The sequence below is a fragment of the Miniopterus schreibersii genome (genome assembly GCF_964146895.1).
Source record: "Miniopterus schreibersii genome assembly, chromosome: 14".
NCBI classification, from domain to species: Eukaryota; Metazoa; Chordata; class Mammalia; order Chiroptera; family Miniopteridae; genus Miniopterus; species Miniopterus schreibersii.
The window spans coordinates 18,277,928-18,292,083 of NC_138114.1; the positions used below are offsets into that span (position 1 = coordinate 18,277,928).

Here is a 14,156-nt window from a genome sequence, read left to right on the forward strand (position 1 = left end):
CCAGCATCTCTGGGCAAGAGGCCCAGGAATAGGTACGTTTTATCAGCTCCCCAGGGGATTTGGATTCACAGGTGAGTTTGGGAAATCAGCCTAATATTTTATTTAAAAATGGACAACTGAGTTCAGGGTCCCACAGTGAGCTGGTGGCTGCAATGGGACTAGGGGCCCACAGGCTTGGTGCTGGGTGGTGGAAAGGCAGTGTTAGCACGCCCTCTCCCAGTTGGCCCCCCCACGCACATGAGGTGGAGGAGTCAGTGGGGAAAAGGGTCTACTTAACCCATTGCTGCCCCAGGCCCTCTCAAGGTCAAGGAGAGCAGATAGGAGCCAGGCTGGGCTGAAGCAATCTCCCCATACCAGCGGAAGGGCCTCCTTCCCAGAGCCCCTCTCCTCAGGTTTGGAGCCACCCCCTCCTCTCTCAGTTGATGGCTGGGTCTGGGGACGACCCCTGTGGCCCAGGCAGGATCCATGCCCTAAACAGGTTTCCCAGGGAATGGCTCAGCAAGTCACTGATTTTAACTAAAACTGGCCATGAGTGGCAGGTGGCTACAGGGGCTGGGGGCGGCAGGGCAGGGCTGTTGGCACCACCACACCTTCCGGGTGGGGACTGCTGCAGCTGCCACCCCTCCCCACTGCACTGCTATTTCCTAACAAGATAATAGCCCCAGGGACCCGTGAGAATTAGAAATGGGACAAAGATCTAGAAATGGGGTAAACTTAAGAATCCAAGGTGGCTACAGCAGAGAACTTGGAATTATGGATAACAGTAAGGACCATGAGATGAAAACCTACTATGTGCCCAACAAGGCTCATGACATGGCCTGTATACCTGATATGTGTTGGCATGAGCCCCAGGAATCAGCACAGGTGGGAGAGCAGAAACAACAGGCCTCCTGTGAGCCTCTACTTTAGACACTGCTGGAGGCTGGCCCCACGGCGTGGGCAGCCCCTCTACCCGGATGGAGGTTGCCCCCTCTCACCTTCACTGTCAGGATGAAGCCGTGGCTGTACAGGGGGTTCTCCCGGTCCAGCAGGCCATTCAAGGTCAGCGCACCGCTGATGTAGTCCAGGGCAAAGATGCTGTTGGTATTCCCTGCAAAGGGACAGAAGCATTCTGGGTGTCACTGGGGCCCAGGGCGGGTGGACCTGGGCTGGGACCACAGCTCCTCTCTGATGTTAAGGACCAGTCGGTAACTTTAAATGGGACTGGCTTTATGAGGAATGGAAAGAGCTCTGGAGTGCACGGGAGTAAATGCAAGTACACAGGCCTACACGGGAGTACATGGGAGCACACGGCCCGGGCAGGGGACAGCGCTGAATCACAGAATGAGGACATTATGCCCATTCAGTCTTCTATGGTCCCTCTGAGTCCAGGAGAAAGTCTTGGTTTGGTGCTAACATGTCGGTAACACCTCTTAACACTCGCTTGTTTGCCTGTTTAACAAAGACAGAGTGGACTTCAGACTCAGAGCCCCCAAAGGAAGCAGCGCCCAGCTAGGACTCAGTAACTTTGACGGCCTGAATGTTTGTGTCCCCCCAGAACCCATATGGTGAAAGCCTGACCTCTGATGGGAAGGTGAGGTGGTGAGGGGGAAGCTTTCAGAATGGGATTAGTCTCATCAAAGAGAACCCAGAGCTCCGTGCTGGCACTTGGATCTCGGACTTCCCAATCCTAGAACTGTGAGAAAGAAATTTCTATTGTTTATAAGCCACCCAGTTGGTGTTATTTTGTCATAGTAGCCCCAATGGACTGAGGCAGTAGCCTTGTTTGGTTTCCTTTGTGCTTATTTTTATGGTCCTATTCTACTCTATTCTATTCCACTTTAATTTTCTATTTATGGCAGTGATGCAAAGTTTCCTTTTATGTAAGTTAAAACATAATTCAATTTTTTAAAAAAAATATATCTTTATTGATTTCAGAGAGAGGAAAGGAGAGGGAGAGACAGAAACATCAATGATGAGAGAGTCACTGATCGAGCCCGCAACCCGGGCATGTGCCCTGACCGGGAATTGAACCCCCATCGCCTGGATCCTAGGTCGACGCTCAACCACTGAGCCACGCCCGGCAGGGTCATAATTCAATTTTATGTATCTAAGTACTTATTAAAATTTAAAATATATGTTTAAAGTACAAGCAAAAATCATACACAAATGACACTGGCTCAGGTGGAGGCCTCTGTATCCCACCCCTCTCTTCCCCACCACCTTCATTTTATGGTTCCCCTATAGCAGGAGTGGGGAACCTTTTTTCTGCCAAGGGCCCTTTGGATGTTTATAAACATCATTCAAGAGCCATACAAAATTATCAACTTAAAAATTAGCCTGCTATATTAGGTCAAACATTTAATTAACTCACCCCTAGTGTGATGGCTGGAACTGCTTCTCTTTGGTGAGGACTTGGCAGGGGCAGACCAAATGATTTCGGCCTGTGGGCTGGACGCTCCCCATCCCTGCCCTACAGGCACCCCGCGTCCTCATGGTGGCTTCCTCAGGTTCCCTAAATTACCATGTTCATTCTGGCCTCCCTGTCTTTCAGTGTCCCCCTTCCTAGAGCTCTTGGCCTCCCCTCCCCTCCTCCCACTCAGTGCCAGCCCCCCTCCTGGAAGGGGGTCCTGCCTCTCCTGCTGAACCAGCCCCCCCCCCCCCCCGCAGTAGCCACTGTTCTCTTTGCTCTTCCCTGACTTCTTGTATGTTCATGTGATCTTCCCACCCAACCTAAAAGTCCCCTGAAGATGGGGGCCCTTGACACCTATCCCTCAGGGTCCCTGGCCAGTGTTGGACACCCAGTAGCAAGCATGTTCCTGAGGAATGGCTGCTCCCAGCCCACCTGGGCCCCTGTACTTGCCCTTGAACCCTTCCCACCAGGCTGGGGTTCACCTGTTTACCTGGGAAGATCTCAATTCCACTCTCCGCTCTTCCTCATTAACCAGTGCGTCGGCTCATCCACACACACACTAACTCACTTACTGCCATTCATTCGCATAGTCAGTCATCCCCTGGGCAGGCTGCGCATGGCCAGGCCCTGTGCTTTGCACTGCGGGGGGCCAGGGATTCTGACTCTAAAGCACTTGCAGCCTTGTAAGGGAGCTTTGACACCAATTAGAATCAGCATTTCTGAGTTCGTAGCAGAATGAGGCTGTTCACACATGGGAAAGCTCAAAGAAGGAAAGCTTCATGGAAGAGGTGGCATTGATTCCCTACACTGCTGTCTAATTGTGTGGCCTTGGGTAACTTACCTAACCCCTCTGTGTCTTGGTTTCCTTATCTATAAAATGGGGATAATAATGGGTCTCCCTCATAGAGTTATTAGAATTAAATGAGTGTGAAAAAAATATATATATGTCAGCTTAGAACAGCTCATGGCACAAAGTAAGTATTCAGTTAAGTGCTGTTTGAGCTGGGCCCTGGAGGACAGGCAGGGCTGGGGAAAGGGGTGGATAGATATTGATTCCATAGGAGGGAACTGATACCAGGCCTTCAACACACACACTGGTGGACGCCAGGATCCCCCATGGAAGCTGTGCTATCTCCCTGCTCCTCCCTTTCCCCAGCTCTAAAGGGATCTGCACACAGTAGGAGATCATGTCATCTCTGGGACTGAATAGGGGAAAAGCAGGGGGAGACAATTTCCTCTTCTCACTTCAGGCTTTGGGACAGGGGCTGATCTTGGCCAAACCCTGTGCTGGCCAGCAAGGCGGCCCACTTTCCCCTGTTTGGTGGCTAGAATTCTGCTCCCTCCCCTCTCCTCCCAGTCCCCTGCAGAGGTTGGCCCAAGCAGGGGAGAGGCTGCTGATGACTGCAGAGCCCATTCAGGTCTCATGTCACTTTCAGACTATGGACTTTGGGGACTCTGACGTGGGGCCAGGCCAGGGAGGGGACATCACTCCAGCCCCTCCCTTGTCTACAGCTTCCTCCTGTGGCCATGGAGAGACTTGGGTACCTCCTATTATGTTTGTGTACTGAGGACAGGGATGCAAGGAGGTTTATATGTTCATCAATATAAGAAGTTTCTGTAGCAATGTACCAGGGACACAATCTAGTGGGGGCTGCAGCCCTCGACCAGAATCCACATTACAGGTGATCAGTGCTGAGGTGGGTGAAGCAGGGCCTTTTGGGGGCTGGCTCCTCTGAGCCCCTAAATGCTGAGCTGAAGGGCTGTGCAGAGGTAAGACCTCAGAGCCTCCTGCTGTGCCTCCCCCTCCCCCACCACACACAGGCAGGGACATCCCCACCCCCAGCTCCTACCTCCAGCATCCCATCGGTCCAGATTTTCATGTAAATTTAGTCTTCCCAATAAAGGAACCTATCAAACGTTTAACTGAATGTGATTCAATTTTTATCTCTGCAAGATTTTCCCTACAAATCACTCACAAGCCAGAGGGCCTTTGCTGAACAATGTGCTTGGTTTTCTGTTTGGAAAATAAGGTTGCCTACCCTGGCGCCCTCAACTGGGACTCTCCACCCAGCACCTTCGCCCACCGATGAAAGCACTGCCCATCCCCAACCCAGAGTCTGTCCCCAGAACATAAAATACCTCTCCTCTGACCTCGGCACCTTCTCCAACAAATCTGCAGGCAAGTACCTCTCCCTGTTCTCAAACTTGAGAACCCCCAATACACACACACACACACACACACACACACACACACTTCTTTTTCACACATCTTTCTGCGTGGAGCTCACCTCCCAACCTCCTGCCAAGTAACAATCACTCCCCGGACCAACAGCCAGAAGGGGTTACACCCAGGGAGCTGACAAGGCCACCTGAGTGAGGCACAGGCTCTGAGGATCCTATTGTCACCATGGCAACATTAGCACTCACTGGGATGCTGGCTGGGGCAGGGGCAGGAGGTGAGTCCTGCTCCCCAAACAGGGAGGGCCAAGGGCAGGTCTCATTCAAAGACTGACTGATTAGCTCACTCCTTCATTTGAGTTCATACTAAGCACCTACTGTGTACAAGGTGCTGAAGAATCAGTAGAGAAAACCTGGCAAGGTTCATGCCTTCAGTCTAAGATCACCATTCATGATATAATCGCATTATTGAACATATAAGTACTTGCTGAACTAAGGCCTTTGAAGAAAAGCAGCACGGAATGGAGTAGAGAGGGGGTTAAGAGTATGCCCTCTGGAGGCAGACTGCATGGGTTCAGATCACAGCTGCTACTTGCTAGCTGAGTGACCTCGGTCAAGTTACCTAACACATCTGGGCCTCAGTTTCCTGGTCTGTAAAATGGGGTAACTATAGTTACTAATAGTTACCGTGTTGCTGTGAGGATTAAATGAGTTAATAGAGTGCCTCACACATAGAAAGCTCTCAACACTGTGGCCATCTCCTCTACCAACCCTCACCCCCACCCTACCCCTACCTCACCCCCACCCACCCCACCCAAGAAGCCTGTGCCTACAGCTGTCTGCTCAGTGGGAACACTGAGTCAAGCCCATCTTCTTGACAGGACAGCCTTACAACCAAGGGCCCATGTGTACAAGTTGGCAGCCCTGAGGCCAAGGATGAGTACAAACCCTTAAGGCCCACAGGACATCACACCCGGGGCTTTGCCTCTGCTTCCTGCGTCACTCACCCCCAGGGTGGTCGCCACTTCCCTGCCCCCTTTCCTTATCCCAGCCCTCTTACCATTCTCTCTTCCCTGGGGGCTGCGAGCTTGGCAGCCACGCACACAGGTTTCTCTGTTATCCTAGAAACTGATACCACCATGCCAGCCCTCTGGTCTCCTGACATTCTTTATCCAAGTCCCGTGGGGACTGGTGGGGGCTGGGGGAGGCTCACCAGGGACGCCTTTCACCTGTTCAGCCCCCATTGCTGAGCAGAAGCGCAGCTGCTTCCCTTGGGCCGACAGGTGCTGCCCTAGGTGTGTGTGGATACGCCTGGCAGGGGAGGGGCTCTGGGGTAGAGCGGGGCTGCACCTGGAGTGGCCCAAGGCTTCTGGGAACTGGTGACTTAAGGCAGCCACACAAGAGAAGAAGCAGGTCATGACAGGCCCTGCTGGTTCTCTTGGGGGAGCCACCTCCTCTAGAAGCCTTAGGCAGCCAGCCCTCTTCAGATTTGCAGGAAAGAGGGTGTCTCGAGTCTGCAAAAGCATGAAAGGCAGCTGAGGGGAGTCACAGCCTTCTTTCCCCTATTTATTAAAATTAGTGGCTGGGTCATACTGTGAGATATGAGCGCCAGTGGGGAACAGAAGTGGGGACAGTGGGTGCAGGTGCTGCTGACCAGTTTGGTGTGAAAGCAAGGAGAGGAGGAGTGGCGGCTAGAGGGCGCAGCAGAGTCAAGCAAAGGGCGTCTGTTGCTATGTAGATAGATGGTCCAAGGCGGAGAGAAAGTGGGAGAGGGACCCTGGATTGGGGTGCAGGTGGGTAGATGGTCAGACTTGGGGAGCAGGGAGGCAGCTTACTCTTTGGACCATGGAGGGGCTCACTCTCCCACCTCCTCATTCCTTTGAGGCTGGCAGGCTCTCCCCCCCCAGGCTCCCCTCCTCCCGGCCCCTGCCAAATCTCATCAGTTCTACATCTCGTCCCCTTGTTATCTCGCCGGCAGCATCTTGACCCACAGCGGAGCTGGGTCTCAGCGAAAAGCAGTTTAGTGAGTGGCTGATGGTGCGTGTGGGAACACAGGCTGATGACTTTCAATTGCTTTGTCTGCTCGGCTGGGCTCCCAGCGATCGCTCTCTCTGCCCTCGGAGTTAAAGGAAAACCATGGGCTCCCACCTCGGTCCTTCCTGTTCTTACGATCTACTTCCAATGCCGCTGGTCTCAGGAAGCCAATCTCATTTCTCTGAGCCCAGCAATGGGCCGGTGCCCTCAGAACTGCCCTGTGCTCTGGGGCTTCCCTGGTTCTCATGCTGAGAGAGCCAGCATGGCCTTGAGGAGAAGGGCTGGGGTCTCATATTCTCTCCCGTGGCACCTGCCACAATGCTCAGTATATATTTGTTGGGTGGCCTGAAGTTTTGCTCCCCTTCTACAGCAATGAGGAAGGGTCAATGAGCACACAGTAGGCTGGCACATCCTTTGGGCCTGGCCTTGTGCTGGGGCCATGGGGAAAACAAGAAGAAAGCAGTGTATATAAAGAGCTCATGATCTATTTGGACTTCTAGGTCCAAAACTTCATCCACGCACATGCAAGTCCCTGAATGGAGGCAGGAGGCTGGAAGAGATGACCTGCAGGACCCTGATCCCTCCCCTGGCCCTCCCCAGGCCTAGAGTCAGGGACTCCCCCCAGCCCAGGGAAGTAAGCAGAATGGGGATTTGCACCCCTTCCCTCCAGTGGTCTCTCTTTCAGTCATAGTCTCTGCTTGGAGTCTACCTGTCACATCAACACCAAAGTGAAGACCACCGCCTGTGCACAAACTCACACATTGAAAATAGACCCAGGTGCCAATAACAGCTCTGCCACCTATGAGCTGTGAGACCCCCCGTGAGCCTCTAATTCCTTTGGGCCATGTTCCTCATCTGCGGGTAACAGCCCGCACCTCCCGGGGCTGTGCGAGGACCAGGGGTGGTCATGTTTGCATCGCACCTATCTTGGTGCCAGACAGAGTCGGGGCCTGTTTTGGTCCCTGCTCCTTTCTCTGCTATGCCTGCTTTCTGAGTAGAAGAATCAGACAGGTTAGTCCCAACTGTGGCCTGTTACATCCAGAACGAGTCGTGGGGCTCTCCCACACTAGCCGACATGTATTGCACCTGGAGACATGTTTTGCGTGCATATCTTTTTCAATTTTCACAAAACTCCCATGAGAAAGGTCCTATTATCCCCATTTTCCAGATGAGGAAACTAAGGCACAGAGAATGACTGGCACTAGGTCTTCCAGGCAGTGAGGGGTGGAGCAAAGACTTCAAACTCAGCTCTAACAAGCTAAAGAGTTCATGTCCTGCCAGAGGCCCGGGATGTTCCTCTCCCCACTGCCAGGGGGAGCCAATTAAACAGCTATGCGTGTGCAGCCTAAGCCGCTGATCACTGTCCAGTGGAGCCATATAATTGTGTCTGGTAGAGAATTGTATCACTGTGTAATGAAAATTGGGAGTCTGTCTGAGACATGGCTTTGGAAGATACCTTATGAATTAAAAATTGTCACTTAGCTGCCTGCTGACAAAAGGGGCCAGCATCCTGAGTGGCACCTGGGCTGGGCTGCATTCAATGGCTTTGTGATCAACATATGGCAACCAGTGGTGTGGGTTACCTCTGCTTTCAATGGGGGGGAGACAGGCTGAGAGCTGATGTCTCCCCCCCACCCCTGTTGGACCCTTGAGGTGGGGGTTAGGCCCATCCCCTCCTCAAAGCTTATCCTGAAACCACCTGGAGTCTCCTCCCTGCAGATCTTTGCTGGGTGCCTCGCCTGCATTCAGGTCTCAGCTCAAATGTCACCTCCACAGAGGAGCCCTCCCTAACCATCCCACAGACCCACTCTCACCCCTCTTACTCTCTACTCCATTATTATTTTATTTCTTTCAAAGCACTTTAGTTTCTGAACCTCTCTTTCATCTGTTCATGTGCCTGTTTATTGTCTCCCACCACAGGAATGTAAGTTCCAGGAGGGTGGGGACTGGTTCCCCCAGGTAGGTGCTCAATAGATGCTTTTTGAATGAATGAATGGACTGAAGCAGGGATGTCCGGGGGCCACTCTGAGGCTAGTGTAAAAGGCTATAGGGTGGAATGGTACTGGGGTGATTTGTGATGTCACACTGCACCAGGGCCACGAGGAGGGATCAGCGAGTTAGCAATTCCAGTTGTATCAGACCCTCCCGATGCACCATGGCAATATGTTTGTTTGAGCTCCGCGCAGCTCAGTTAATTACAGTTATTACTGTCCAGTCGGGGAAAGACAACCTTCGAGTCCCTCAAGTAGGTGGAAATTGCAGTAGCTTGTCTTACAGGCGTTTCACAGAAGGACGGTTTTCATCAAGCTCACTTAAACCAACAAATGATTACCTCTCCTAATAAGACCACAAACTGGACTCTGATTAATTTGCTAATAACAGGCTCCAATTTATGAAGCATTAACCTGAGTAGCCAAGTATAGTAAAGCCTATTTTGTCAGGGTTGCTCAGGGTCAAGCCAAGCCCCTTTCACATATAGCAGTGCCTGACTCCCTGCAAATGGGGAGCCTCGGGCAGGTGGCTCTGGTCCTCTAAGGACACTGCAATGGGATCAGCGAGGCATCGCCAGGGGCTACGGCTCAGGTGAGAATCTCCCCAAATCCTGAGAAACCTTTACTCTGCAACTGGAGGAATTTCTCCAAAGGCAATAAGCATGAAAGTGCTCTCAAATATAGCTACCAGGATGCTCACCACAGCGCTGTTTAATATAGAAAATAGGGAACAAGCTAAATGCCCAACAATAGGGGATTCGTTAAATAAGGCATAATATTAAATTTGGTCAGCCACTAGAAATAATGCTGCAGAAGAGAAGTTTGTGACTGGAAAAGACAACATTTAAGACATTTTTTAAAGGAGTCACAAAATACCAGAGTTCTGTAAGACACATTTTTTTGTTTAAAAATACAGGGTAGGCAAAAGTAGGTTTACAGTTGTTCATATGGAAAATAATATAATAATTAATAAATAATAATACCAGAATAAACTCTGTTTCGCAGACTCACAACTGTAAACCTACCTTTGTCCCAGCCTGTGCAAGCACAGAACTAGGGATGAAATGTTAACACCATGTTAAAGACTATCTCTGAGAGCTGATGCTGTCTGTGATGCCAGCATGGTACCCCATTTATCAGATGAGGAAACTGAGGCTCAGTCAGGGAAATGACACACACATCCAAAGACATGTGGTTATTCAGTGACCATGCTAGGATGTGAATCTGGGTCTTTCAGGTCTCAAATGTCCCTGCTGGCTGCCATGGCCTTTCCTGTGTGGGGCCGATGTTCCCTAGGCCCTGGGGGCTGAAGACTGGCCAGGGGATGAGTGGAGATGAGGAGGTTAAGGAGAAGACAAGCAGAGGGCTCTGGATCCCTCAGGGACCCACCTGCTCACCTGCCTGGAGCCTGGTTACCTCTAGGGTCCGGGCAGGTGGGCTCAGAACACCCATGCCCATCCTCAACTGGGGCCCCGTCTGGGGCCAAGAGCGGGAGCCGAGGTTTGCCGTGTTCCCTAGAGGGCTGCCTGCCCTGCCCGCTGCTGGGCCTGGCCCACATAACTCACCTGAGGCTTGGCACTTAAGAGAGTGTCAGGGCTCTGGGAGATTTATGGGCTCCGATAAAGCCATCTCAATCCTCGAATAAGAAGCGTTTGATATTTGATGATCTGAAAGGCCTTGTCCTGGAGGGAGAGTGCGAGGGGGGATGGAGGAGGGGAGACACTTAAGAAAACAGAGGACAGTGATCAGATGCCCAAGGGGAAGGAACTGCGAAGTGGGGGTGTGCTCTGTCATCCCTGCGGGGAGTCACCCCTCCTCTTGCACCTCTGCGCTGATCCAGCAGTGGGACACAGCAAAGAGAGGCCGGGGGATGGGGCTTCTTGGGGAGTGGGGGCACCAGCAACCATCTACCACAAACTGGGCCTCTCTTTACCAGGCATAGATGGGGGTGCATCAGTAATGCCCCCAGGGAGCCCGCCATCTACCAGGGAAGACTGGTCACCCCCAGGGAAAGGACAAAGGACATGTGTAAAGAAGATGACTGAAGAACTCGTAAGCCCCTGACAAGAAGTTAGGAGACTGGATTCACACTTGTGAGCTTGTGGGCCTCTGAACCTCAGCTTCCTCACTGTGGGTGAGAATGCCTGTCCTGCTCACAGGGCTATTTGGAGGTTCAATGAAATAAGGGATCTGAAAATGCTTTACACACTGTAAAGTGCTGAGCTATGTCAGGTGTGTGTCAAGGATGGTAAACCAGGTGCCTGAGGCAGGTGGAACTAAGCAGTGCCTGGTACTGGGTAACGTTAGAAAAGTCTATGGCGCAGTGGGGCGGGGGGGTGGGGCGTCAGTTCAGTCGCACACTGAAAGTTGTGGGAAGAGAAGGCTTGTTGCCCCTGTGCCTTCCCGTCCAATCCTATTTCCCAGAGTCCAACTGTTCCCATAAAGGCCACTTTTCAGTCCCTTGTTTTGACATCACCATGATCATGTGGGAGAAACTGTGGCTTGGGAGAGCCCTAAGTTCAAATCCTAGCTTCACTACTGGCAGCCATGTGACTTTGGGCAAGTGGCTTCACCTCTCTGGGCCTCAGTTTCCTCGCCAGCCAAATAGGGATCATAATAGAAGATGCCTCCTGGGTTGCTGGAAGGGCTCAGCAAGAAAATGAGCACAGAACTGGCACAGAGCAGGGCTCCCTGATTCCAAGTCTTCCCCATCTCCCCTGCACTCTCCCTCCTGGCATGCTGGTCCCAGCAGTCCCACAGCTGCCCACCCCCTCTGGACCCAAGGGCTGCAAATTCCAGAGTGAATGACTTTCAAATCTGTGAAGGAGAGCCCATCACACACACCTTGAGCTGGGTAATTTATGAATCAAATTGTGCTCCGTCAGGGCTCCGCAGCCCAGAAATAGATGTGGTCGGACGAGGTTCAGGGAGCCAGCCTCAGACACAGTTATCTTCATAGAACTGGCCACCAGCGAGCAGTACTGGCCAGATGACTGACCTTGAAGGGCTCCCTGAGGGCTGCAATGCCACCCTCAGCTTGGCCCCTGCTCCTGAAGAGAGGAGAGAGATCTGCCTGGGGACCAGGAAGACAACTGGGCAAGTTACTTAACCTCTCCAGGCCTCAGGGTCCTTCCCCGTTTAAAAAAAGAGGGGGCTTTTCTATGGCAGTGGTTTTTCAAATGTCTTTGTTTTAGTAGAAAATCCTCTTAACAGATAAAATCTTGCACAAAACCCCAGTATATAATACAGCTCAAATCAGAGCTAGTTGCCTTGGCTAAAGCAGCTGGGGTGTGTGTGTGCTCACCCCTCAGAGGGGGTCCCAAGGGGTGGAACTGGGGGCTTGGGACTTCAGGGAACCTGAAAGTCTCTATGGATTCCACAGTTGTCTCTGAGCACTCAGCCAAGGATGCACAGGGCCTTACATCAGGCCGTCTGGGTCACACCCTAGGACCAAGAAACACTGACCAGGCAGGTGAGAGTCCTGAGGTTCAGCGAATCAACATGTCTTCATCTGGATCTGATCTTTTTGAAAGAGGCAGATGTTGTAGTGGCTAGAACCAGGGCTAAAATCTCAGCATCACTCCTATAAGCTGTGTGACTGTGGGTAAGTTACCTATCCTCTCTGGGCTTTAATTTCCTCTGTTGTAAAAGGGGAGGGATAATACTTATCTCATAGAGCTGATGTGAAGGTGAAAGCAGGCAATGCATCTTTTTAGTTCAGCACATAGTAGGTGCTCAATAAATATTAGTTACTACACATTCTTTTGGAGAAGGAGGGAAACTCAGCACTCGACACATACTATGCTGCTTAATCCTTACAGTAACCTTGTTGGTGAGTCAGCTAAGGTGAGGCAAAAGAATTTGTCCTAAGTCACATGGCTGGCAAGCAGCTCAGCTAAGATTTGAACCCACAGCCTTTGCTGTCAAAGCCTATGTTCTTTCTCCTACCCCTCCCTAGAAACATTGCTTCTTGACAGCCCCATCAGGAAGGTCTCAGATTGTGCCAAGCCCAGTTTCCTGCTGTTGGAGGGTTTTCTGGCATCTGGTCAGTGACTCAGATTGTAACATCAAAGCAGATGTTTCTGATCAGGGAATGACAGGGAAAAAACTACAGATTTAGTTAAGTACAAAACCCACGGAAAACATAACAAATCTTGTGTTCTACTGAAAATGAGTCAGAATCACCATGCTCACAAGATGGCAAATTTGTCCTATGGGGTAGGAGCCACCAAACTAAAAACAGGAATGTCAGAGTTTCCTGGAGGGTGTCCCCAGAACTTCAATGCATGGGGTATGAAAAAGGCCAACTTAAAAAAGTTCTGCGGTCAAATAAACTTAGGAAACACTGAACAGGTCTCTTAACTGCAGGATTTGTCAGAGCCTTTAATAAGCTATTGTGTATTTGACTGGCACAAAGACAAGGATGTTGTGATGCAGTGTCTCCCCAACATATTTGGCACAGAACCCTTTTTGCAAAGGCTCCCTCAGAGGGTGGTGCGAGAAACCCACAGAGGAAACTGAAGGCATAAGAAGGGCAGTCCCCAAATTTGCCAGGGGGACTGTGCTGCTCCCACAGTTACCCTTTAGTGGGGTCTCTGAGTGTGTAAGTTAGATGTGTCCGCTGTCAGAGATGGAAAATGAAAGGATGCTTAGGGCCCATCAGGCTCAAACTTCTCCCCGTGGAGAACTGGTCAGGGATGGGGAGTAACTTGGCCAACGTCACACAGCAAGTTAGAGGCAGAGCTAGTGCCGGACAGGTCGACGTCAAGTCTGGGTGCCCACCCGAGCCACAGTCAGTGTGGATCCCAGAGTAGAGGCGGGTCCCCTGGCAAATTTGGGGACTGCACTTAAACTAATATTTCACTATGGAAAATTCCACACATACACAAACGTAGAGATAAGAGTACAATTAAGTCCCAGGTACCCAGATTCAACAGTCATCAACATATTGCCAGTCTTTTTCTTTTAAACTCACCCCTCCAAGTTTTTTCTGGAGTTGTTAAAGCAAATCTCAGCTCATTCTTAAATACTGTCTACCTCTCTTATAAGGACTTCTGAGACCCTCAAACATGCCATTATCACACTAACCAAAATGAACGCTTTCCTAATGCCACCAAAGACACCACAGACTGTATTTAAGTCGGGACCCTGTTTCGAAGCTGCGTCAGGATTAGAGGCTTTAGCCCTTTCTACTCGGGCCTCAGAGACCAAGCATCTGAGATCACTGAAAATGAAAGAAAAAGTGCCTTTAACAATATTTGTAGTTTCATTTCTTAAAGAAGAATGAAAAGACGAGCAGAAAAGATCAGAAACAAGTATGGTAAAATGTCAACAAATGTTACTGGGAGGGTGAACACATAGGGGGTGTTATATTAGTTTCTCTACTTTTCTAAATATGTGATATTTCACATTTGCCAGTGATCCTGGCCCTGCTTCTCTGACAAAGGCGGGGGTCCTAGACAGGTAGGTAGGGTGTGTGTGTGTGTGTGTGTGTGTGTGTGTGTGTGTGGTGTCGGGTGGGTGGAATGGGTGGCCATTTCATCCTGGTAGCCTGGCCTCCA

General features: G+C 51.1%; 1 protein-coding gene across 1 annotated transcript in view; it reads right to left on the bottom strand.

Moving 5' to 3' along the window:
• Positions 1 to 14,156, bottom strand: part of LOC308567371 (cadherin-23-like) — a gene marked incomplete at both ends in the record, with an annotated part of 250,272 nt that overhangs the window by 86,080 nt on the left and 150,036 nt on the right. The window contains one exon of the mRNA XM_081158790.1: positions 978 to 1,090. Coding sequence (XP_081014916.1) covers positions 978 to 1,090 — 113 coding nt within the window. The remainder of the gene's footprint in view (positions 1 to 977; positions 1,091 to 14,156) is intronic.